This window comes from Oncorhynchus mykiss, chromosome 27 (assembly GCF_013265735.2).
Source record: "Oncorhynchus mykiss isolate Arlee chromosome 27, USDA_OmykA_1.1, whole genome shotgun sequence".
NCBI classification, from domain to species: Eukaryota; Metazoa; Chordata; class Actinopteri; order Salmoniformes; family Salmonidae; genus Oncorhynchus; species Oncorhynchus mykiss.
In genome coordinates, this window is record NC_048591.1 from 46,171,490 (window position 1) to 46,198,094 (window position 26,605).

The 26,605-nt window shown below is 44.4% G+C and overlaps 1 protein-coding gene across 2 annotated transcripts in view; it reads right to left on the bottom strand.

Moving 5' to 3' along the window:
* cog6 (component of oligomeric golgi complex 6) overlaps window positions 1–25,740 on the bottom strand; it is a 185,037-nt gene extending 159,297 nt beyond the window's left edge. The window contains exons 1-4 of one of the 2 annotated variants that reach the window (XM_036964969.1): window positions 25,537–25,740; window positions 24,793–24,936; window positions 23,469–23,540; window positions 19,807–19,865 (exon numbers count right to left, since the gene is read on the bottom strand). In XM_036964969.1, the coding sequence (XP_036820864.1) occupies window positions 19,807–19,865; window positions 23,469–23,540; window positions 24,793–24,936; window positions 25,537–25,671 (410 nt within the window). In that variant the 5' untranslated portion in view covers window positions 25,672–25,740. Of the gene's footprint in view, window positions 1–19,806; window positions 19,866–22,372; window positions 22,393–23,468; window positions 23,541–24,792; window positions 24,937–25,536 lie in introns of those variants that run through there. The other variant, XM_036964970.1, reaches the window with a different exon arrangement.
* Window positions 25,741–26,605: the final 865 nt, after the last annotated feature.

Sequence of the window (26,605 nt, forward strand, 5' to 3'; positions counted from 1 at the left end):
TCATTTAGCCACCAGGCGTCGCATTCCGTCTTCAACTCATTTAGCCACCAGGCGTGGCATTCCGTCTTCAACTCATTTAGCCACAAGGCGTCGCATTCCATCTTTAACTCATTTAGCCACCATCTTCAACTCATTTAGCCACCAGGCGTCGCATTCCATCTTCAACTCATTTAGCCACCAGGCGTCGCATTCCGTCTTTAACTCATTTAGCCACCAGGCGTCGCATTCCTTCTTCAACTCATTTAGCCACCAGGCGTCGCATTCCGTCTTCAACTCATTTAGCCACCAGGGGTCGCATTCCGTCTTCAACTCATTTAGCCACCAGGCGTCGCATTCCATCTTCAACTCATTTAGCCACCAGGCGTCGCATTCCGTCTTTAACTCATTTAGCCACCAGGCGTCGCATTCCTTCTTCAACTCATTTAGCCACCAGGCATCGCATTCCGTCTTCAACTCATTTAGCCACCAGGGGTCGCATTCCGTCTTCAACTCATTTAGCCACCAGGCGTCGCATTCCATCTTCAACTCATTTAGCCACCAGGCGTCGCATTCCGTCTTTAACTCATTTAGCCACCAGGCGTCACATTCCGTCTTCAACTCATTTAGCCACCAGGGGTCGCATTCCGTCATCAACGAGGTCCGGAGGGCAGCACAAATGTTTTCAAATATTTTCTCGCCTTCAAAATTTGAAAAAAATAAGTTTTTTAAAAATATATCCATCGTTTTGGGCATTTTCCATGCTCCCTGACTGTCTAGCTTTTATTTCGGTGATCATAGGCGAGTTGGGACACAATCAAGAAACTGCATGAACGTCCTATCATTCTACACAGTTTTTTTTTGTCATGTTAAAGTGTACATACTTTCACATACTGTTCACAACATCACACTCCATCCCTAAATTTTATCAGCATATCGATTGCGCAACCAGGGCTGGAAAACCTTGGATCACTGCTTTTCTAACTTCCGCGACGCATATAAGGCCCTGCCCCGCCCTCCTTTCGGAAAAGCTGACCACGACTCCATTTTGTTGATCCCTGCCTACAGACAGAAACTAAAACAAGAAGCTCCCACGCTGAGGTCTGTTCAACGCTGGTCCGACCAAGCTGATTCCACACTCCAAGACTGCATCCATCACGTGGACTGGGATATGTTTCGTATTGCGTCAGACAACAACATTGACGAATACGCTGATTCGGTGAGCGAGTTCATTAGAACGTGCGTTGAAGATGTCGTTCCCATAGCAACGATTAAAACACTCCCAAACCAGAAACCGTGGATTGATGGCAGCATTCGCGTGAAACTGAAAGCGCAAACCACTGCTTTTAATCAGGGCAAGGTGACCGGAAACATGACCGAATACAAACAGTGTAACTATTCCCTCCGCAAGGCAATCAAACAAGCTAAGCGTCAGTATAGAGACAAAGTAGAATCTCAATTCAACGGCTCAGACACAAGAGGTATGTGGCAGGGTCTACAGTCAGTCGCGGACCAGGATGCTTTGCTCCCAGGCAGACTAAATAACTTTTTTGCCCGCTTTGAGGACAATACAGTGCCACTGACACGGCCCGCAACTAAAACATGCGGACTCTCCTTCACTGCAGCCAACGTGAGGAAAACATTTAAACGCGTCAACCCTCGCAAGGCTGCCGGCCCAGACGGCATCCCCAGCTGCGCCCTCAGAGCATGCGCAGACCAGCTGGCTGGTGTGTTTACGGACATATTCAATCAATCCCTATCCCAGTCTGTTGTTCCCACATGCTTCAAGAGGGCCACCATTGTACCTGTTCCCAAGAAAGCTAAGGTAAGTGAGCTAAACGATTACCGCCCCGTAGCACTCACTTCCGTCATCATGAAGTGCTTTGAGAGACTAGTCAAGGACCATATCACCTCCGCCCTACCTGACACCCTAGACCCACTCCAATTTGCTTACCGCCCAAATAGGTCCACAGACGATGCAATCTCAACCACACTGCACACTGCCCTAACCCATCTGGACAAGAGGAATACCTATGTGAGAATGCTGTTCATCGACTACAGCTCGGCATTTAACACCATAGTGCCCTCCAAGCTCGTCATCAAGCTCAAGACCCTGGGTCTCGACCCCACCCTGTGCAAATGGGTACTGGACTTCCTGACGGGCCGCCCCCAGGTGGTGAGGGTAGGCAACAACATTTCCACCCCGCTGATCCTCAACACTGGGGCCCCACAAGGGTGCGTTCTGAGCCCTCTCCTGTACTCCCTGTTCACCCACGACTGCGTGGCCACGCACGCCTCCAACTTAATCATCAAGTTTGCGGACGACACAACAGTGGTAGGCTTGATTACCAACAACGACGAGACGGCCTACAGGGAGGAGGTGAGGGCCCTCGGAGTGTGGTGTCAGGAAAATAACCTCACACTCAACGTCAACAAAACTAAGGAGATGATTGTGGACTTCAGGAAACAGCAGAGGGAACACCCCCCTATCCACATCGATGGAACAGTAGTGGAGAGGGTAGTAAGTTTTAAGTTCCTCGGCGTACACATCACAGACAAACTGAATTGGTCCACCCACACAGACAGCATCGTGAAGAAGGCGCAGCAGCGCCTCTTCAACCTCAGGAGGCTGAAGAAATTTGGCTTGTCACCAAAAGCACTCACAAACTTCTACAGATGCACAATCGAGAGCATCCTGTTGGTCTGTATCACCACCTGGTACGGCAACTGCTCCGCCCACAACCGTAAGGCTCTCCAGAGGGTAGTGAGGTCTGCACAACGCATCACCGGGGGCAAACTACCTGCCCTCCAGGACACCTACACCACCCGATGTCACAGGAAGGCCATAAAGAGCATCAAGGACAACAACCACCCGAGCCACTGCCTGTTCACCCCGCTATCATCCAGAAGGCGAGGTCAGTACAGGTGCATCAAAGCTGGGACCGAGAGACTGAAAAACAGCTTCTATCTCAAGGCCATCAGACTGTTAAACAGCCACCACTAACATTGAGTGGCTGCTGCCAACACATTGACTCAACTCCAGCCACTTTAATAATGGGAATTGATGGGAAATTATGTAAAATATATCACTAGCCACTTTAAACAATGCTACCTAATATAATGTTTACATACCCTACATTATTCATCTCATATGTATACGTATATACTGTACTCTATATCATCTACTGCATCTTTATGTAATACATGTATCACTAGCCACTTTAACTATGCCACTTTGTTTACATACTCATCTCATATGTATATACTGCACTCAATACCATCTACTGTATCTTGCCTATGCCGCTCTGTACCATCACTCATTCATATATCTTTATGTACATATTCTTTATCCCCGTACACTTGTGTCTATAAGGTAGTAGTTGTGGAATTGTTAGCTAGATTACTTGTTGGTTATTACTGCATTGTCGGAACTAGAAGCACAAGCATTTCGCTACACTCGCATTAACATCTGCTAACCATGGTGTATGTGACAAATACAATTTTATTTGATAACAGCTGTCTCCTGGTGTTCACAACAGCATCTGTTTGTGTGCGAGCTTATTAGACGTGATCGTGAGAGGACAGGACAAGGTAGTCCACACAGCACGACAGGTTTTAAGGCTACAGGACAAAAGAGAACAGTTATAACCCGTTCTCACTGACAGACTCTTTCAATAGGATCAGCTGTCATTATGCTAAACAACACAAAAGACACGTGTGTTTCACCCTCTGGCACAGAAACCACACCGTCTAGCCCCTCAACACATCATCCACCCTGGTTTCCTTTCCTTTTTGTATGGCCTGGGCCTCTCACTGAAGGACAACCCTTTCATTAATCAGGTGCAGATGCTTGGTGATGACACGGTGTGTATTCACTAGGAACCAAAACCGCTAGCAAAATGGGACTAAAAACGAGGAGGGTCTACGTGAACTTGTCCAATAAGAAACTCTTGTTTTTGTTGAAAACATTTTTTTTTTTGCTACAGTGGGCACTAATGAATGCACCCATGGCTACTTTGAGTCATTATCAGTTCAGGATATTTCTTGCCTCAGCTCATAAATCAGACATCTGTACAGAGACTCTGCAGCTTTGAGAAATTAAAAAGGCACGGGGGAAAAGGTTCTCAACAGGCAGAATGTATTTTAAAACAATTCTCGACTGGAAAGCTTGTCCACTAATGTCGTCGTGAGATACTGCTTTTGACCACAGGATTTCTTTTAACATGGGGTGAAGGTCAAGCTAGGTTGCCATGTCTATTCTGAAGCCGCGTGTGAGAGAAAGAGGGAGAACGAGAAAGATGAATTGAGATGTGATAACTGTTGACTGGAGGGGGTGGTGGGTCAGGAACAGAGGTGTTATACCCTTCCCCTGGAGGACAGTCCTTTGGGGACAGAGTTTGAGCACTTTAATCCTTATAAAGTGTGCTACTGCTGAGTGGGGCCCATAGGGCTATGTAGTGCATCATGTAGGGAATAGAGGGCTATTTGAGACGTAGGTCTTAGTTACCCCCTGAGCCAGTCAGTCTATTTTAACACACAGTACTGTTAGGTCTTAGTTACCACCTGGGTCAGTCAGTCTGGTTTAACACACAGTACTGTTAGGTCTTAGTTATACACCTGTGTCAGTCAGTCTGGTTTAACACACAGTACTGTTAGGTCTTAGTTACCACCTGGGTCAGTCAGTCTACAGTGGCAAAAGTATTCACACCTCTTGGCATTTATCCTATTTTGTTGCCTTACAACCTGGAATTAAATGGAGGTTTTTTTTGGGGGGGGTTGTATCATTTGATTTACACAACTTTCCTACCACTTTGAAGATGCAAAATGTTTTTTGTGTGTGAAACAAACAACAAATTAGACACTATTCACCCCCCCAAAGTCAATACTTTGTTAGAGCCACCTTTTGCAGCAATTACAGCTGCAAGTCTCTTGGGGTATGTCTCTATTAGCTTGACACATCTAGCCACTGAGATTTCTGACCCTTTTTCAAGGCAAAACTGCTCCAGCTACAGTGCCTTGCGAAAGTATTCGGCCCCCTTGAACTTTGCGACCTTTTGCCACATTTCAGGCTTCAAACATAAAGATATAAAACTGTATTTGTTTGTGAAGAATCAACAACACGTGGGACGACATTTATTCCACATGAAGTGGAACGACATTTATTGGATATTTCAAACTTTTTTAACAAATCAAAAACTGAAAAATTGGGCGTGCAAAATTATTCAGCCCCCTTAAGTTAATACTTTGTAGCGCCACCTTTTGCTGCGATTACAGCTGTAAGTCGCTTGGGGTATGTCTCTATCAGTTTTGCACATCGAGAGACTGACATTTTTTCCCATTCCTCCTTGCAAAACAGCTCGAGCTCAGTGAGGTTGGATGGAGAGCATTTGTGAACAGCAGTTTTCAGTTCTTTCCACAGATTCTCGATTGTATTCAGGTCTGGACTTTGACTTGGCCATTCTAACACCTGGATATGTTTATTTTTGAACCATTCCATTGTAGATTTTGCTTTATGTTTTGGATCATTGTCTTGTTGGAAGACAAATCTCCGTCCCAGTCTCAGGTCTTTTGCAGACTCCATCAGGTTTTCTTCCAGAATGGTCCTGTATTTGGCTCCATCCATCTTCCCATCAATTTTAACCATCTTCCTTGTCCCTGCTGAAGAAAAGCAGGCCCAAACCATGATGCTGCCACCACCATGTTTGACAGTGGGGATGGTGTGTTCAGCTGTGTTGCTTTTACGCCAAACATAACATTTTGCATTGTTGCCAAAAAGTTCAATTTTGGTTTCATCTAACCAGAGCACCTTCTTCCACATGTTTGGTGTGTCTCCCAGGTGGCTTGTGACAAACTTTAAACAACACTTTTTATGGATATCTTTAAGAAATGTCTTTCTTCTTGCCACTCTTCCATAAAGGCCAGATTTGTGCAATATACGACTGATTGTTGTCCTATGGACAGAGTCTCCCACCTCTAAACTTCTTCACAACAGTATCTCGGACCTGCCTGGTGTGTTCCTTGTTCTTCATGATGCTCTCTGCGCTTTTAACGGACCTCTGAGACTATCACAGTGCAGGTGCATTTATACAGAAACTTGATTACACACAGGTGGATTGTATTTATCATCATTAGTCATTTACGTCAACATTGGATCATTCAGAGATCCTCGCTGAACTTCTGGAGAGAGTTTGCTGCACTGAAAGTAAAGGGGCTGAATAATTTTGCACGCCCAATTTTTCAGTCTTTGATTTGTTAAAAAAGTTTGAAATATCCAATAAATGTCGTTCCACTTCATGATTGTGTCCCACTTGTTGTTGATTCTTCACAAAAAAATACAGTTTTATATCTTTATGTTTGAAGCCTGAAATGTGGCAAAAGGTCGCAAAGTTCAAGGGGGCCGAATGCTTTCGCAAGGCACTGTACTTCAAGTTGGATGGATTCGGCTGGTGTACAGCAATTGGATTAAGGTCTGGGCTTTGACTAGGCCATTCCAAGACATTTCCTTTCCTCTTAAACCACTCAAGTGTTGCTTTAGAAGTATGCTTAGGGTCATTGTCCTGCTGGAAGGTGAACAGTCTCAAATCTCTGGAAGTCAAACACGTTTCCTTCAAGAATTTCCCTGTATTTAACGCCATCCATCATTCCTTCAATTCTGATCAGTTCCCCAGACCCTGCCCATGAAAAACATCCCCCCCAACATGATGCTGCCACCACCAAGCTTCACTGTGGGGATGGTATTCTCGGGGTGATGAGAGGTGTTGGGTTTGCGTCACACACAGCATTTTCCTTGATGGACAAAAAGCTCAATTTTAGTCTCATCTGACCAGATTACCTTCTTCCATATATTTGAGCAGACTCCCACCTTCTGGCGAACACCAAAGGTGTTTGATTATTTTTATCGTTAAGCAATGGCTTTTTTCTGACCACTCTTCCGTAAATCCCTGCTCTGTGGAGTGTACGACGTAAAGTGGTCCTATGGACATACACTCCAATCTTCGCTGTGGAGCTTTGCAGCTCCTTCAGGGTTATCTTTGGTCTCTTTGTTGCCTCTCTGATTAATGCCCTCCTTGCCTGGTCCGTGAGTTTTGGTGGGGAGCCCTCTCTTGGCAGGTTTGTTGTGGTGCCATATTCTTTCCATGTTGTAATAATGGATTTAATGGTGCTCCGTGGGATGTTCAAAGTTTCAGAGAATATTTTTTTTTGTAACTCCTTGGTCTTCATTGTGCTACTTGCTTGGTGGTGTTGCAGAGTCTGGGGCCTTTCAGAACAGGTGTATATATATACACACTGAGATCATGTGACAGATCATGTGACACTTAGATTGCACACAGGTGGACTTTATTTAACTAACTCACTAACTGTGACTTCTAGGTAATTGGTTGCACCAGACCCTTTTATATATATTTTTGAATCTTTTTCAAGAAGCAATTTTTTTAATTTCAGTTCACCAATTTTGACTATTTTGTGTATGTCCATTCTATGAAATCCAAATTAAAAAAGCATTTAAATTATAGGTTGTAATGCAACAAAATAAGAAAAATGCCAAGGGGGATGAATACTTTTTCGAGGCACTGTAGTTTAACACACAGTACTGTTTTCAAAAGGTTGGTCTTAGTTACCCCCTGAGTCAGTCAGTCAGTCTGGTTTGGCCATTGAATGATTGATGCTTGTTAGGAGCCTGTGAGAGATGTGATTGACACCCCCATAAGCCATCGGGTAATGAAGCCTTCATTTTTAGGCTACATCTCATCACCCTGCTGCATAGGGACTCGGAAAGAAATGCATTTCAATACACCTGCGATAAAATCTGCAAGCGGTACCAATCTGACACCAACAGGCCCCCCGAACAGCTTCTATCCCCAAGCCGTAAGACTGCTAAGTAGCTAACAAAATGGCTTCACGGACTACCTTGGTCATATTTTAAGTCTATGCACACTCACTGGACTACACACACACACACACACACACACACATTTATAGTGACTACACACACACACATTTATAGTGACTACACACACACACACACACATTTATAGTGACTACACACCCACACATTTATAGTGACTACACACACACACATTTATAGTGACTACACACACACACATTTATAGTGACTACACACACACACACAACACACACATTTATAGTGACTACACACACACACACACACACATCTTCATTTATTCTGCTGCTACTCTGTTTACCATCATGATGCCTAGTAACCATACCCCTCTACATACACTACATGACCAACAGTATGAGTAAACCTGCTTGTCCAACATCTCATTCTAAAATCATGGGCACTAATATGGAGTTGGTCCCCCACTTTGCTGCTATAACAACCTCCACTCTTCTGGGAAGACTTTCCCACAAGAGAATTAGTGAGGCCGGACCACTGATGTTGGGCGATTTAGGCCTGGCTCGCAGTCAGCGTTCCAATTCATTAAATTGTCACCCGCAAAAAACACCAGTCTCAACATCAACAGTGGAGAGGCGACTCCGGGATGCTGAGAGTTGCAATGAAAAAGCCATATAAAAAGGAAAGATTAAGATGGGCAAAAGAACAGACACTGGACAGAGGATCTCTGCCTAGAAGGCCAGCATCCCGGAGTCGCCTCTTCACTGTTGACGTTGAGACTGGACAGAGGAACTCTGCCTAGAAGGTCAGCATCCCGGAGTCGCCTCTTCACTGTTGACGTTGAGACTGGACAGAGGATCTCTGCCTAGAAGGCCAGCATCCCGGAGTCACCTCTTCACTGTTGACGTTGAGACTGGACAGAGGAACCCTGCCTAGAAGGACAGCATCCCAGAGTCACCTCTTCACTGTTGACATTGAGACTGGACAGAGGAACCCTGCCTAGAAGGTCAGCATCCCGGAGTCACCTCTTCACTGTTGACGTTGAGACTGGACAGAGGAACCCTGCCTAGAAGGACAGCATCCCAGAGTCACCTCTTCACTGTTGACATTGAGACTGGACAGAGGAACCCTGCCTAGAAGGCCAGCATCCCAGAGTCACCTCTTCACTGTTGACGTTGAGACTGGACAGAGGAACTCTGCCTAGAAGGACAGCATCCCAGAGTCACCTCTTCACTGTTGACATTGAGACTGGACAGAGGATCCCTGCCAAGAAGGCCAGCATCCCGGAGTCACCTCTTCACTGTTGACATTGAGACTGGACAGAGGATCCCTGCCAAGAAGGCCAGCATCCCAGAGTCACCTCTTCACTGCTGACGTTGAGACTGGTATTTTGCGGGTACTATTTAATGAAGCTGCCAGTTGAAGACTTGTGAGGCATCTGTTTCTCAAACTAGACACTAATCTACTTGTCCTCTTGCTCAGTTGTACACCGGGGCCTCCCACTCCTCTTTCTATTCTGGTTAGAGCCAGTTTGCGCTGTTCTGTGAAGGGAGTAGTACACAGCGTTGTACGAGATCTTCAGTTTCTTGACAATTTCTCGCATGGAATAGCCTTCATTTCTCAGAACAAGAATAGACTGACGAGTTTCAGAAGAAAGGTCTTTGTTTCTGGCCATTTTGATCCTGTAATCAAACCCACAAATGCTGATGCTCCAGATGCTCAACTAGTCTAAAGAAGACCAGTTTTATTGCTTCTATAATAAGAACAACAGTTTTCAACTGTGCCAACATAATTGCAAAAGGGTTTTCTAATGATCAATTAGCCTTTTAAAATGATAAACTTGGATTAGCTAACACAACGTGCCATTGGAACACAGGAGTGATGGTTTCTGATAATTGGCCTCTGTACTCTGCAGTTTTCAGCTACAGTAGTCATTTACAACATTAACAATGTCTAGACTGTATTTCTGATTAATTTGATGTTATTTTAAAATGGACAGAAAATGTGCTTTTCTTTCAAAAACAAGGACATTTCTAACTGGCCATAAACTTTTGAACGGTAGTGTATCCCTATACATACAGTATCTACCTCCATCACTCCAGTATCTACCTCCATCACTCTAGTATCTACCTCCATCACTCTAGTATCTACCTCCATCACTCCAGTATCTACCTCCATCACTCCAGTATCTACCTCCATCACTCCAGTATCTACCTCCATCACTCCAGTATCTACCTCCATCACTCCAGTATCTACCTCCATCACTCTAGTATCTACCTCCATCACTCTAGTATCTACCTCCATCACTCCAGTATCTACCTCCATCACTCCAGTATCTACCTCCATCACTCCAGTATCTACCTCCATCACTCTAGTATCTACCTCCATCACTCTAGTATCTACCTCCATCACTCCAGTATCTACCTCCATCACTCCAGTATCTACCTCCATCACTCCAGTATCTACCTCCATCACTCCAGTATCTACCTCCATCACTCTAGTATCTACCTCCATCACTCTAGTATCTACCTCCATCACTCCAGTATCTACCTCCATCACTCCAGTATCTACCTCCATCACTCCAGTATCTACCTCCATCACTCCAGTATCTACCTCCATCACTCTAGTATCTACCTCCATCACTCTAGTATCTACCTCCATCACTCCAGTATCTACCTCCATCACTCCAGTATCTACCTCCATCACTCTAGTATCTACCTCCATCACTCTAGTATCTACCTCCATCACTCCAGTATCTACCTCCATCACTCCAGTATCTACCTCCATCACTCTAGTATCTACCTCCATCACTCCAGTATCTACCTCCATCACTCCAGTATCTACCTCCATCACTCCAGTATCCCTACACATACAGTATCTACCTCCATCACTCTAGTATCTACCTCCATCACTCCAGTATCCTTATACATACAGTATCTACCTCCATCACTCCAGTATCTACCTCCATCACTCCAGTATCTACCTCCATCACTCCAGTATCTACCTCCATCACTCCAGTAGCTACCTCCATCACTCCAGTAGCTACCTCCATCACTCCAGTATCTACCTCCATCACTCCAGTATCTACCTCCATCACTCCAGAATCCCTGTACATACAGTATCTACCTCCATCACTCCAGTATCTACCTCCATCACTCCAGTATCTACCTCCATCACTCTAGTATCTACCTCCATCACTCCAGTATCTACCTCCATCACTCTAGGATCTACCTCCATCACTCCAGTATCTACCTCCATCACTCCAGTATCTACCTCCATCACTCCAGTATCTACCTCCATCACTCCAGTATCCCTACACATACAGTATCTACCTCCATCACTCCAGTATCCCTGTACATACAGTATCTACCTCCATCACTCCAGTATCTACCTCAATCACTCCAGTATCTACCTCCATCACTCTAGTATCTACCTCCATCACTCTAGTATCTACCTCCATCACTCCAGTATATACCTCCATCACTCTAGTATCTACCTCCATCACTCCAGTATCCCTATACATACAGTATCTACCTCCATCACTCCAGTATGCCTACACATACAGTATCTACCGCCATCACTCCAGTATCTACCTCCATCACTCTAGTATCTACCTCCATCACTCCAGTATCTACCTCCATGACTACAGTATCTACCTCCATCACTCCAGTATGCCTACACATACAGTATCTACCTCCATCACTCCAGTATCTACCTCCATCACTCCAGTATCCCTACACATACAGTATCTACCTCCATCACTCCAGTATCTACCTCCATCACTCCAGTATCCCTATACATACAGTATCTACCTCCATCACTCCAGTATCTACCTCCATCACTCCAGTATCTACCTCCATCACTCCAGTATCCCTATACATAGAGTATCTACCTCCATCACTCCAGTATCTACCTCCATCACTCCAGTATCTACCTCCATCACTCCAGTATCTACCTCCATCACTCCAGTATCCCTATACATACAGTATCTACCTCCATCACTCCAGTATCTACCTCAATCACTCCAGTATCCCTATACATACAGTATCTACCTCCATCACTCCAGTATCCCTACACATACAGTATCTACCTCCATCACTCCAGTATCTACCTCCATCACTCCAGTATCTACCTCCATCACTCCAGTATCTACCTCCATCACTCCAGTATCTACCTCCATCACTCCAGTATCTACCTCCATCACACCAGTATCTACCTCCATCACTCCAGTATCTACCTCCATCACTCCAGTATCCCTACACATACAGTATCTACCTCCATCACTCCAGTATCTACCTCCATCACTCCAGTATCTACCTCCATCACTCCAGTATCTACCTCCATCACTCCAGTATCTACCTCCATCACTCCAGTATCTACCTCCATCACTCCAGTATCCCTATACATCCAGTATCTACCTCCATCACTCCAGTATCCCTACACATACAGTATCTACCTCCATCACTCCAGTATCTACCTCCATCACTCCAGTATCCCTGTACATACAGTATCTACCTCCATCACTCCAGTATCTACCTCCATCACTCCAGTATCTACCTCCATCACTCCAGTATGCCTACACATACAGTATCTACCTCCATCACTCCAGTATCTACCTCCATCACTCCAGTATCCCTACACATACAGTATCTACCTCCATCACTCCAGGATCTACCTCCATCACTCCAGTATCTACCTCCATCACTCCAGTATCTACCTCCATCACTCCAGTATCTACCTCCATCACTCCAGTATCCCTACACATAAAGTATCTACCTCCATCACTCCAGTATCCCTGTACATACAGTATCTACCTCCATCACTCCAGTATCTACCTCAATCACTCCAGTATCTACCTCCATCACTCTAGTATCTACCTCCATCACTCCAGTATATACCTCCATCACTCTAGTATCTACCTCCATCACTCCAGTATCCCTATACATACAGTATCTACCTCCATCACTCCAGTATGCCTACACATACAGTATCTACCGCCATCACTCCAGTATCTACCTCCATCACTCTAGTATCTACCTCCATCACTCCAGTATCTACCTCCATCACTACAGTATCTACCTCCATCACTCCAGTATGCCTACACATACAGTATCTACCTCCATCACTCCAGTATCCCTACACATACAGTATCTACCTCCATCACTCCAGTATCTACCTCCATCACTCCAGTATCTACCTCCATCACTCCAGTATCCCTATACATAGAGTATCTACCTCCATCACTCCAGTATCTACCTCCATCACTCCAGTATCTACCTCCATCACTCCAGTATCCCTATACATACAGTATCTACCTCCATCACTCCAGTATCTACCTCCATCACTCCAGTATCCCTATACATACAGTATCTACCTCCATCACTCCAGTATCCCTACACATACAGTATCTACCTCCATCACTCCAGTATCTACCTCCATCACTCCAGTATCTACCTCCATCACTCCAGTATCTACCTCCATCACTACAGTATCTACCTCCATCACTCCAGTATGCCTACACATACAGTATCTACCCCCATCACTCCAGTATCTACCTCCATCACTCTAGTATCTACCTCCATCACTCCAGTATCTACCTCCATCACTACAGTATCTACCTCCATCACTCCAGTATGCCTACACATACAGTATCTACCTCCATCACTCCAGTATCCCTACACATACAGTATCTACCTCCATCACTCCAGTATCTACCTCCATCACTCCAGTATCTACCTCCATCACTCCAGTATCCCTATACATAGAGTATCTACCTCCATCACTCCAGTATCTACCTCCATCACTCCAGTATCTACCTCCATCACTCCAGTATCCCTATACATACAGTATCTACCTCCATCACTCCAGTATCTACCTCCATCACTCCAGTATCCCTATACATACAGTATCTACCACCATCACTCCAGTATCCCTACACATACAGTATCTACCTCCATCACTCCAGTATCTACCTCCATCACTCCAGTATCTACCTCCATCACTCCAGTATCTACCTCCATCACTCCAGTATCTACCTCCATCACTCCAGTATCTACCTCCATCACACCAGTATCTACCTCCATCACTCCAGTATCTACCTCCATCACTCCAGTATCCCTACACATACAGTATCTACCTCCATCACTCCAGTATCTACCTCCATCACTCCAGTATCTACCTCCATCACTCCAGTATCTACCTCCATCACTCCAGTATCTACCTCCATCACTCCAGTATCTACCTCCATCACTCCAGTATCCCTATACATCCAGTATCTACCTCCATCACTCCAGTATCCCTACACATACAGTATCTACCTCCATCACTCCAGTATCTACCTCCATCACTCCAGTATCCCTGTACATACAGTATCTACCTCCATCACTCCAGTATCTACCTCCATCACTCCAGTATCCCTACACATACAGTATCTACCTCCATCACTCCAGTATCTACCTCCATCACTCCAGTATCCCTATACATCCAGTATCTACCTCCATCACTCCAGTATCCCTACACATACAGTATCTACCTCCATCACTCCAGTATCTACCTCCATCACTCCAGTATCCCTGTACATACAGTATCTACCTCCATCACTCCAGTATCTACCTCCATCACTCCAGTATCTACCTCCATCACTCCAGTATCCCTACACATACAGTATCTACCTCCATCACTCCAGGATCTACCTCCATCACTCCAGTATCTACCTCCATCACTCCAGTATCTACCTCCATCACTCCAGTATCTACCTCCATCACTCCAGTATCCCTACACATACAGTATCTACCTCCATCACTCCAGTATCCCTGTACATACAGTATCTACCTCCATCACTCCAGTATCTACCTCAATCACTCCAGTATCTACCTCCATCACTCTAGTATCTACCTCCATCACTCCAGTATATACCTCCATCACTCTAGTATCTACCTCCATCACTCCAGTATCCCTATACATACAGTATCTACCTCCATCACTCCAGTATGCCTACACATACAGTATCTACCGCCATCACTCCAGTATCTACCTCCATCACTCTAGTATCTACCTCCATCACTCCAGTATCTACCTCCATCACTACAGTATCTACCTCCATCACTCCAGTATGCCTACACATACAGTATCTACCTCCATCACTCCAGTATCCCTACACATACAGTATCTACCTCCATCACTCCAGTATCTACCTCCATCACTCCAGTATCTACCTCCATCACTCCAGTATCCCTATACATAGAGTATCTACCTCCATCACTCCAGTATCTACCTCCATCACTCCAGTATCTACCTCCATCACTCCAGTATCCCTATACATACAGTATCTACCTCCATCACTCCAGTATCTACCTCCATCACTCCAGTATCCCTATACATACAGTATCTACCTCCATCACTCCAGTATCCCTACACATACAGTATCTACCTCCATCACTCCAGTATCTACCTCCATCACTCCAGTATCTACCTCCATCACTCCAGTATCTACCTCCATCACTACAGTATCTACCTCCATCACTCCAGTATGCCTACACATACAGTATCTACCCCCATCACTCCAGTATCTACCTCCATCACTCTAGTATCTACCTCCATCACTCCAGTATCTACCTCCATCACTACAGTATCTACCTCCATCACTCCAGTATGCCTACACATACAGTATCTACCTCCATCACTCCAGTATCCCTACACATACAGTATCTACCTCCATCACTCCAGTATCTACCTCCATCACTCCAGTATCTACCTCCATCACTCCAGTATCCCTATACATAGAGTATCTACCTCCATCACTCCAGTATCTACCTCCATCACTCCAGTATCTACCTCCATCACTCCAGTATCCCTATACATACAGTATCTACCTCCATCACTCCAGTATCTACCTCCATCACTCCAGTATCCCTATACATACAGTATCTACCACCATCACTCCAGTATCCCTACACATACAGTATCTACCTCCATCACTCCAGTATCTACCTCCATCACTCCAGTATCTACCTCCATCACTCCAGTATCTACCTCCATCACTCCAGTATCTACCTCCATCACTCCAGTATCTACCTCCATCACACCAGTATCTACCTCCATCACTCCAGTATCTACCTCCATCACTCCAGTATCCCTACACATACAGTATCTACCTCCATCACTCCAGTATCTACCTCCATCACTCCAGTATCTACCTCCATCACTCCAGTATCTACCTCCATCACTCCAGTATCTACCTCCATCACTCCAGTATCTACCTCCATCACTCCAGTATCCCTATACATCCAGTATCTACCTCCATCACTCCAGTATCCCTACACATACAGTATCTACCTCCATCACTCCAGTATCTACCTCCATCACTCCAGTATCCCTGTACATACAGTATCTACCTCCATCACTCCAGTATCTACCTCCATCACTCCAGTATCCCTACACATACAGTATCTACCTCCATCACTCCAGTATCTACCTCCATCACTCCAGTATCCCTACACATACAGTATCTACCTCCATCACTCCAGAATCTACCTCCATCACTCTAGTATCCCTGTACATACAGTATGTAGCTACCTCCATCACTCCAGTATCTACCTCCATCACTCCAGTATCTACCTCCATCACTCCAGTATCTACCTCCATCACTCCAGTATCTACCTCCATCACTCCAGTATCCCTGTACATTATAAATATGTTATTGGACACTAATTTAGCTTCTTACTTTCTGGCGTTATTCTTATTTCTTATTTTTATTTATTGTTTTTTTATTCTTATTTCTTGTGTTTTTGCTCTACCTTGTTATTTTGTAGTGCCACATTGATAATGATCACTGCTGTGTCGGATTGTGAGTTTGCAAGAAAGGCATCACTGTACTTGTGAATGTGACATTAAAACAAATCTGTGTTGAACGACCAATAAAAACCTTGATTTGAGACAGAATCTCTATGACCCCTGGTCCTCACTGCCACCCATGTTTTATGGGTCATGATAGAACACCATAGTGGTTTATGGCCATTGATTTTGGCTGAGTTGGTCTGGGAGCTTGTGGATGATAATGTGACAGAATGGATCAGCTGCGTGTCTTGACTGATGGAGTGGAGTGGAGTGGAGTGGAGGGAGGGAGGGAGGGTTGAGACGAGAGAGAGGACTGGCAGGTAGCCAAGCAGTTAAGAGCATTGGGCCAGTAACCGAAAAGGTCACTGGACTGAATCCCCGAGCAGACTAGGTGAACAATCTGTCGATGTGCCCTTGACCAAGGCACTTAACCCTAATTGCTCCTGTATGTTGCTCTAGATAAGAGCATCTGATCAATGTAAAATGACTGCTCTTGCTCCTGTGGTAGACTGTACACCCTCAGAGGATCAGTGTGTGTGTGTGTGTAAATTGTTGGCAAAAGGTAACAGCGACAGCTGTGATGTACAGTTGGCCATTCCTCGCTTCACTAGCACAATCCCCTCGACTAGAAGGTGACACACAGGAAGAGAGGAGTGATGGAGCAACAACACCAAAAACAGCAGAGAGAAACCCAGGTGAGAAAAGGTCATATAGCCTGGTCCCAGATCTGTTGTCTCCTTCTATAGCCTGGTCACAGATCTGTTGTCTCCTTCTATAGCCTGGTCCCAGATCTGTTGTCTCCTTCTATAGCCTGGTCCCAGATCTGTTGTCTCCTTCTATAGCCTGGTCCCAGATCTGTTGTCTCTCTACTTCTATAGCCTGGTCCCAGATCTGTTGTCTCTCTACTTCTATAGCCTGGTCCCAGATCTGTTGTCTCCTCCTATAGCCTGGTCCCAGATCTGTTGTCTCCTGCTATAGCCTGGTCCCAGATCTGTTGTCTCCATCTATAGCCTGGTCCCAGATCTGTTGTCTCCTTCTATAGCCTGGTCCCAGATCTGTTGTCTCCTATAGCCTGGTCGCAGATCTGTTGTCTCCTCCTATAGCCTGGTCCCAGATCTGTTGTCTCCTTCTATAGCCTGGTCACAGATCTGTTGTCTCCTCCTATAGCCTGGTCCCAGATCTGTTGTCTCCTTCTATAGCCTGGTCCCAGATCTGTTGTCTCTCTACTTCTATAGCCTGGTCCCAGATCTGTTGTCTCCTATAGCCTGGTCCCAGATCTGTTGTCTCGCTACTTCTATTGCCTGGTCCCAGACCTGTTGTCTCCTATAGCCTGGTCCCAGATCTGTTGTCTCTTTACTTCTATAGCCTGGTCCCAGATCTGTTGTCTCCTTCTATAGCCTGGTCCCAGATCTGTTGTCTCTCTACTTCTATAGCCTGGTCCCAGATCTGTTGTCTCCTTCTGTAGCCTGGTCCCAGATCTGTTGTCTCCTTCTGTAGCCTGGTCCCAGATCTGTTGTCTCCTTCTGTAGCCTGGTCCCAGATCTATTGTCTCCTTCTGTAGCCTGGTCCCAGATCTGTTGTCTCCTTCTATAGCCTGGTCCCAGATCTGTTGTCTTCATCTATAGCCTGGTCCCAGATCTGTTGTCTCCTTCTATAGCCTGGTCCCAGATCTGCTGTCTCCTTCTGTAGCCTGGTCCCAGATCTTTTGGCTCCTATAGCCTGATCCCAGATCTGTTGTCTCTCTACTTCTATAGCCTGGTCCCAGATCTGTTGTCTCTCTACTTCTATAGCCTGGTCCCAGATCTGTTGTCTCCTTCTATAGCCTGGTCCCAGATCTGTTGTCTCCTTCTATAGCCTGGTCCCAGATCTGTTGTCTCCTTCTATAGCCTGGTCCCAGATCTGTTGTATCTCTACTTCTATAGCCTGGTCCCAGATCTGTTGTCTCTCTACTTCTATAGCCTGGTCCCAGATCTGTTGTATCTCTACTTCTATAGCCTGGTCCCAGATCTGTTGTCTCCTCCTATAGCCTGGTCCCAGATCTTTTGTCTCCTCCTCCTATCGCCTTGACACAGGTACAGCCGACTAGCGCTACTTAACGTTAAAAGGAACATTTTAAGAAATGTTTTACCTAAAAAAAATTGTTGTCGAGATCACGTTATGAAACGTGTAGGACTGTAGTTGTTCGGTAGTTCAAAAGCTAGTGGCTTCAGAAATTATTCATTCAGTTCAACGTGTTCACTACGCGATCTGGACAACGATTTTTCAGGTAAAAATATATATATATGTTTGAAACGGATCTTTAACGTTAGTTAGTTAGTTAGCGCTAGTCGGCTATAAACTCTGGAATTTCTTCTTCTCTAGCTTGTTACCAACACATGCAGTCAGAGCCCGCCTGATTTCCTGCCATTCTACACATTTTGCCATGGGGCATAGGAGAAACAGGGTTCAGATCCCACCAGTTAAGACATTAGTTTCCAAGGTTACTCACTTCTCCCCCTCAGGGTTCAGATCCCACCAGTTAAGATGTTGGTTTCCAAGGTTACTCACTTCTCTCCCTCAGGGTTCAGATCCCACCAGTTAAGATGTTGGTTTCCAAGGTTACTCACTTCTCCCCCTCAGGGTTCAGATCCCACCAGTTAAGATGTTGGTTTCCAAGGTTACTCACTTCTCCCCCTCAGGGTTCAGATCCCACCAGTTAAGATGTTGGTTTCCAAGGTTACTCACTTCTCCCCCTCAGGGTTCAGATACCACCAGTTAAGACATTAGTTTCCAAGGTTACTCACTTCTCCCCCTCAGGGTTCAGATCCCACCAGTTAAGATGTTGGTTTCCAAGGTTACTCACTTCTCCCCCTCAGGGTTCAGATCCCACCAGTTAAGATGTTGGTTTCCAAGGTTACTCACTTCTCCCCCTCAGGGTTCAGATACCACCAGTTAAGACATTAGTTTCCAAGGTTACTCACTTCTCCCCCTCAGGGTTCAGATCCCACCAGTTAAGATGTTGGTTTCCACGGTTACTCACTTCTCCCCCTCAGGGTTCAGATCCCACCAGTTAAGATGTTGGTTTCCAAGGTTACTCACTTCTCCCTTCCAGGGTTCAGATCCCACCAGTTAAGACATTAGTTTCCAAGGTTACTCACTTCTCTCCCTGCAGCTTGTTGGTCTTCACGATCAGGTCCTGGGTCTGATCCTTGGCTGCCTGTTGAAACACACAGAGACCCATTAACAATTCAAGTTCTTCACAGTCACCTCGGCCGAAAGAAATTAACGAAATACAACAGTAGTTCTTTAGGCTGAAAAAAAGAATGCATTTGTCAAGGGCCCGGGTTAAAAGTAGTTCACTATATAGGGAATAGGGAGCTATTAGAGACGCAGGCCATGTCTGTTTTAAAAGTGATTTACAGTAGCTAGATACCTTCGATCTGCTGGTCATCTCTTAACAACAGGGGATTTACAGTAGCTAGATACCTTCAATCTGCTGGTCATCTCTTAACAGGTGATTTACAGTAGCTAGATACCTTCAATCTTCTGGTCATCTCTTAACAACAGGTGATTTACAGTAGCTAGATACCTTCAATCTGCTGGTCATCTCTTAACAACAGGTGATTTACAGTAGCTAGATACCTTCAATCTGCTGGTCATCTCTTAACAGGTGATTTACAGTAGCTAGATACCTTCAATCTGCTGGTCATCTCTTAACAGGTGATTTACAGTAGCTAGATACCTTCAATCTTCTGGTCATCTCTTAACAGGTGATTTACAGTAGCTAGATACCTTCAATCTGCTGGTCATCTCTTAACAGGTGATTTACAGTAGCTACAGTGCCTTGCGAAAGTATTCGGCCCCCTTGAACTTTGCGACCTTTTGCCACATTTCAGGCTTCAAACATAAAGATATAAAACTGTATTTTTTTGTGAAGAATCAACAACAAGTGGGACACAATCATGAAGTGGAACGACATTTATTGGATATTTCAAACTTGTTTAACAAATCAAAAACTGAAAAATTGGGCGTGCAAAATTATTCAGCCCCCTTAAGTTACTACTTTGTAGCGCCACCTTTTGCTGCGATTACAGCTGTAAGTCGCTTGGGGTATGTCTCTATCAGTTTTGCACATCGAGAGACTGACATTTTTTCCCATTCCTCCTTGCAAAACAGCTCGAGCTCAGTGAGGTTGGATGGAGAGCATTTGTGAACAGCAGTTTTCAGTTCTTTCCACAGATTCTCGATTGGATTCAGGTCTGGACTTTGACTTGGCCATTCTAACACCTGGATATGTTTATTTTTGAACCATTCCATTGTAGATTTTGCTTTATGTTTTGGATCATTGTCTTGTTGGAAGACAAATCTCCATACCAGTCTCAGGTCTTTTGCAGACTCCATCAGGTTTTCTTCCAGAATGGTCCTGTATTTGGCTCCATCCATCTTCCCATCAATTTTAACCATCTTCTCAGTCCCTGCTGAAGAAAAGCAGGCCCAAACCATGATGCTGCCACCACCATGTTTGACATTGGGGGTGGTGTGTTCAGGGTGATGAGCTGTGTTGCTTTTACGCCAAACATAACGTTTTGCATTGTTGCCAAAAAGTTCAATTTTGGTTTCATCTGACCAGAGCACCTTCTTCCACATGTTTGGTGTGTCTCCCAGGTGGCTTGTGGCAAACTTTAAACAACACTTTTTATGGATATCTTTAAGAAATGGCTTTCTTCTTGCCACTCTTCCATAAAGGCCAGATTTGTGCAATATACGACTGATTGTTGTCCTATGGACAGAGTCTCCCACCTCAGCTGTAGATCTCTGCAGTTCATCCAGAGTGATCATGGGCATCTTGGCTGCATCTCTGATCAGTCTTCTCCTTGTATGAGCTGAAAGTTTAGAGGGACGGCCAGGTCTTGGTAGATTTGCAGCGGTCTGATACTCCTTCCATTTCAATATTATCGCTTGCACAGTGCTCCTTGGGATGTTTAAAGCTTGGGAAATCTTTTTGTATCCAAATCCGGCTTTAAACTTCTTCACAACAGTATCTCGGACCTGCCTGGTGTGTTCCTTGTTCTTCATGATGCTCTCTGCGCTTTTAACGGACCTCTGAGACTATCACAGTGCAGGTGCATTCATACGGAGACTTGATTACACACAGGTGGATTGTATTTATCATCATTAGTCATTTAGGTCAACATTGGATCATTCAGAGATCCTCACTGAACTTCTGGAGAGAGTTTGCTGCACTGAAAGTAAAGGGGCTGAATAATTTTGCACGCCCAATTTTTCAGTTTTTGATTTGTTATAAAAGTTTGAAATATCCAATAAATGTTGTTCCACTTCATGATTGTGTCCCACTTGTTGTTGATTCTTCACAAAGAAATACAGTTTTATATCTTTATGTTTGAAGCATGAAATGTGGCAAAAGGTCGCAAAGTTCAAGGGGGCCGAATACTTTCGCAAGGCACTGTAGATACCTTCAATCTGCTGGTCATCTCTTAACAGGTGATTTACAGTAGCTAGATACCTTCAATCTGCTGGTCATCTCTTAACAGGTGATTTACAGTAGCTAGATACCTTCAATCTGCTGGTCATCTCTTAACAGGTGATTTACAGTAGCTAGATACCTTCAATCTGCTGGTCATCTCTTAACAGGTGATTTACAGTAGCTAGATACCTTCAATCTGCTGGTCATCTCTTAACAGGTGATTTACAGTAGCTAGATACCTTCAATCTGCTGGTCATCTTTTAACAGGTGATTTACAGTAGTTAGCTTGATATTTATTTTAACTAGGCAAGTCAGTTAATAAGAACAAATTCTTATTTTACAATGAAGGCCTACCCCGGGCCAAACCCTAACCCGGACAACGCTGGGCCTATTGTGCGCCAAGACTCCCAATCAAGGCCGGTTGCGATACAGCCTGGAATCGAACCAGGGCCTGTAGTGACGCCTCTAGCACTGAGGTGCAGTGCCTTACACTGCTGTGCCACTCGGGATGTACCTTCAATCAGATGAAGTTGCCCCCATGTGCAGTTGCAAACCATAGTCTGGCTTTTTTATGGCGGTTTTGGTGCAGTGGCTTCTTCCTTGCTGAGCAGCCTTTCAGGTCATGTCAATATAGGACTTGTTTTTACTGTGGATATAGATACTTTTGTACCTGTTTCCTCCAGCATCTTCACAAGGTCCTTTGCTGTTGTTCTGGGATTGATTTGCACCAAAGTATGTTCATCTCTAGGAGACAGAATGTGTATCGTTCCTGAGCGGTATGACAGCTGCGTGGTCACATGGTGTTTATACTTGTGTACTATTGTTCGTACAGATGAACGTGGTACCTTCAGGCATTTGGAAATTGCTCCCAAGGATGAACCAGACTTGTGGAGGTCTACAATTTTTTTTCTGAGGTCTTGGCTGATTTCTTTTGATTTTCCCATGATGTCAAGCAAAGAGGCACTGAGTTTGAAGGTAGGCCTTGAAATATATCCACAAGTACACCTCCAATTGACTCAAATGATGTCAATTAGCCTATCAGAAGCTTCTAAAGCCATGACATCATTTTCTGGAATTATCCAAGCTGTTTAAAGGCACAGTCAACTTAGTGAATGTAAACTTCTGACCCACTGGAATTGTGATTCAGTGAATTATAAGTTAAATAATCTCTCTGTAAACAATTGTTGGAGAATTGACTTGTGTCTTGTACAAAGTAGATGTCCTAGCCAACTTGCCGAAACAATAGTTTGTTAACAAGAAATTTGTGGAGTGGATGAAAAACAAGTTTTAATGACGCCAACCTAAGTGTATGTAAACTTCCGACTTCAACTGTACCTTCAATCTGCTGGTCATCTCTTCACAACAGGTGCTCATGGCCTGGACGTCCTCGTGCACACTCTCAAGCTCCTAGGAGGAAACAAAAACATGTCCAAAACAAAACATGTCAAAGCCATTCAATCAGTCTGCAAAGGTTATCAGGGCTTCTTGAATTTAACAAGCAAGTAGCCAAATAACTATTTGTATTACACTGTACCAGTGTCGTAGTACTCGAGTCCAGGACTCTCTGACTCAAGTCTGATTTTCACAACTTGTGACTCGACCATTGGTGATTCGGACTAGTGACTTGTATTTGCACTTGAACTGGATATAAAAAGGGGTATTTATGAGTGTGCAGGCTCTATTATTACCCTGCAGCCTACTAAAAGATGGAACTGATGATAAGCAGAATATTAGCAGCGAGGGTTCTGTTCTCTAGCAGTGGGAAGGCCGCACCACACCCCGGCACACTCAGCATACATAAGCTGGTGAGCTGCCATGATCGTGGGCCGGCAGGCTCCGCCTCCAGTCATAGGCTACGCATTACGCAGAGTCATTCTCTTTTTGCTATTGAAAACAACACTAGTGTTGAGTTTAATAGTAAACAACAGTCTAGCTCCCACAGCCAGTTCTGACAGGTCTCCCTTTAGTTCTCTCTGCAACAACAACAAATAACGACACAAATATCAGTGCGCAATTACAAAAAAAACAGTAACAGAGCCAGATATACCATTAATTTATGCCGTAAATAAGTAGTGAAACACAGATATTGAGTAGAACACGTGAGGTGGTGATGAATAGTAAATGACTTGTTTACATTTTTACAAGAGTTGGAGATATACTGTCATCTGATGGCTACTAGAAACAATTGCATAATAAGACCTACCATAAATTAACGGATTCGTGACTCGGACTCGACCATCAGCCATAGGGACTCGTGACTCAAGTACAGGGGGACTTCGAACTCGACTAGAGGTTTAGTGACTCGACTACAACACTGCATTGTACTAGCTAGCTAGCGTGAACTGAAATGCAATGGAATTAACCCTTTTTAAAAACGCCACCGAAAATTACACTTCCAGGTTGTTGTTGTTTTTTTAACTGGCGGTTAACACAACTTACGCCAACATCTCAGTTTGGTCGCTAACTTTATTTTGAATTTCAAAGGACCAACCCGATCTAATATCAACTAAATCACGTAATTTGAAGAGATGAATAAAGACAGATTTAGCCATGCACATATTACTATCTGATTTCACACGAAGTACAACAAAGTGCTTTAAAGGCATATGCATTCAGTCCCCCCTGTAGTCTAAAGTCGAGTTCAACTTTAACTAGCTACCTCTTTGACATCTTTAAATATCCTGGCAAACTCTTCGTTGATGTTCAGGCTCCGTCTCTCGATGTCTCCCCGCAGGTTCCTGCGGGTCCGAAGACTGTTCTCTGTGAAGAACACCGACAGAGCCTTCAGAGCTTCCAACATCTCCTACAATACAATACAAGAGGGATGGTTATCATTGCGACGTTGGCTAACACTGGATCAACTAAAGTTGGCAAATAAATTACACGCCGTTTCTACTACAAAATGTAGTTGCGCTCGCCAGTTTGTAGTCCTTAAAAACTGAAATGAGTTAGCCATGGCTCGTTGATTAAAGCCTATGGAGAAATTAATAGGTTTTTCTGGAGGGTTTTTGGATAAATACTGTAAATAAGGTCTATGCGATAATAAGTCATAACATTTATGAATTACAAAGCTTTAATGTTCTTGTTTTGACTACATAAATACTTCCAAATTCATGTCAGTCGACGAACAAAACGTATACGTTTTTACCACAGACCTTATTTTAGTCGTTCATAAAGAGCCATGGCGGAGTTAGCCTCCGTTGGTGCTTATACAAAGACGTCAATACTAATGCTCTCTATGGAACAATTAGGAATGAAATATCAAATGAAATACAGAAATCAATTAGCTACTAAGGTTAGCTTGCTAGATAGAAGATCAGAAGTGCTACATATGCGTTCCTCCTAGCTAGCGGTGAGACTTGACCAGTCATTTTCATCAACGAAGGACTCGACTTGGTCTTACCTTGTCATTATCTAGCCTGGTCTCTAGAATTTTATTGAGTTTCCTAGACAGTGGGTTATTCTGCTGACAAGGCACATTGCCACTGTTTTGAATTAAAGCGGTTTCAGTTGACATTTCGACTTTATTCTCTGACATTGTAAACAATCTTCTCCACGTCAAACCAGGAAGATGTTTGGTGCGTCGGCAATAAATGTCCGGGTAGATACATAGAACACAAAGGCAAAATGAGTCCTGCTTTGTGTATTACATTCCTTATAATTACCAGTAGTATATTTTATTATTCGATTACAGAGTAACAATTTATGTTGTGTGCATGAACCCCTTACAAATTATATAATTCATATTGGTTATATAGTATGGCGGTCATAAAGAGCATCAAGGTAAACAAAGAAAACACATGGGATTACTTTAAAAAAAATTGATCTTCCCAAGAAAGACCAACATAAATAATATTGTGAGGGTGTGAAAACCCACCACAATGACACAGAATAAGTGCATTGGATAGCTACACAGTCACAGCTTTTATTAAATTACATTGTAGAGGAATTGGATTGTGTCCTGCTCTGTGTTCACTCTAGACCTCTCAGAGGGAAACAGAGTTATGACTTTCAGTGGTCTCTCTCTCTCTCTCTCTCTCTCTCTCTCTCTGTCTCTCTCTCTCTCTGTGTCTCTCTCTCTCTCTCGCTCTCTCTCTCTCTCTCGCTCTCTCTCTCTCTGTCTCTCTCTCTGTCTCTCTCTCACTCTTACTCTCTCTCTCTCTCTCTCTCTCTCTCGCTCTCTCTCTCTCTCTCTCTCTCTCTCTCTCTCTCTCTCTCTCTCTCTCTCTCTCATTTAAAAAAATGTTAGTAATTTAGCAGACGCTCTTACCCAGAGCGACCTACAGTGAGTGCATTCATCTTCAGACAGCTAAATGGGACAACCACATATCAATTGCAGAGAAAGCTAAATTTTCCTCAATAGCGTTGCCATCAGTAGAGTCGGGGGAGGGGGAGGGGGAGGGGGAGGCTGGTTCAGGTTTAATTCATTCATTCTAAAAATAATAATGGGGGGGGGGGTTGAGGAGAGGTGG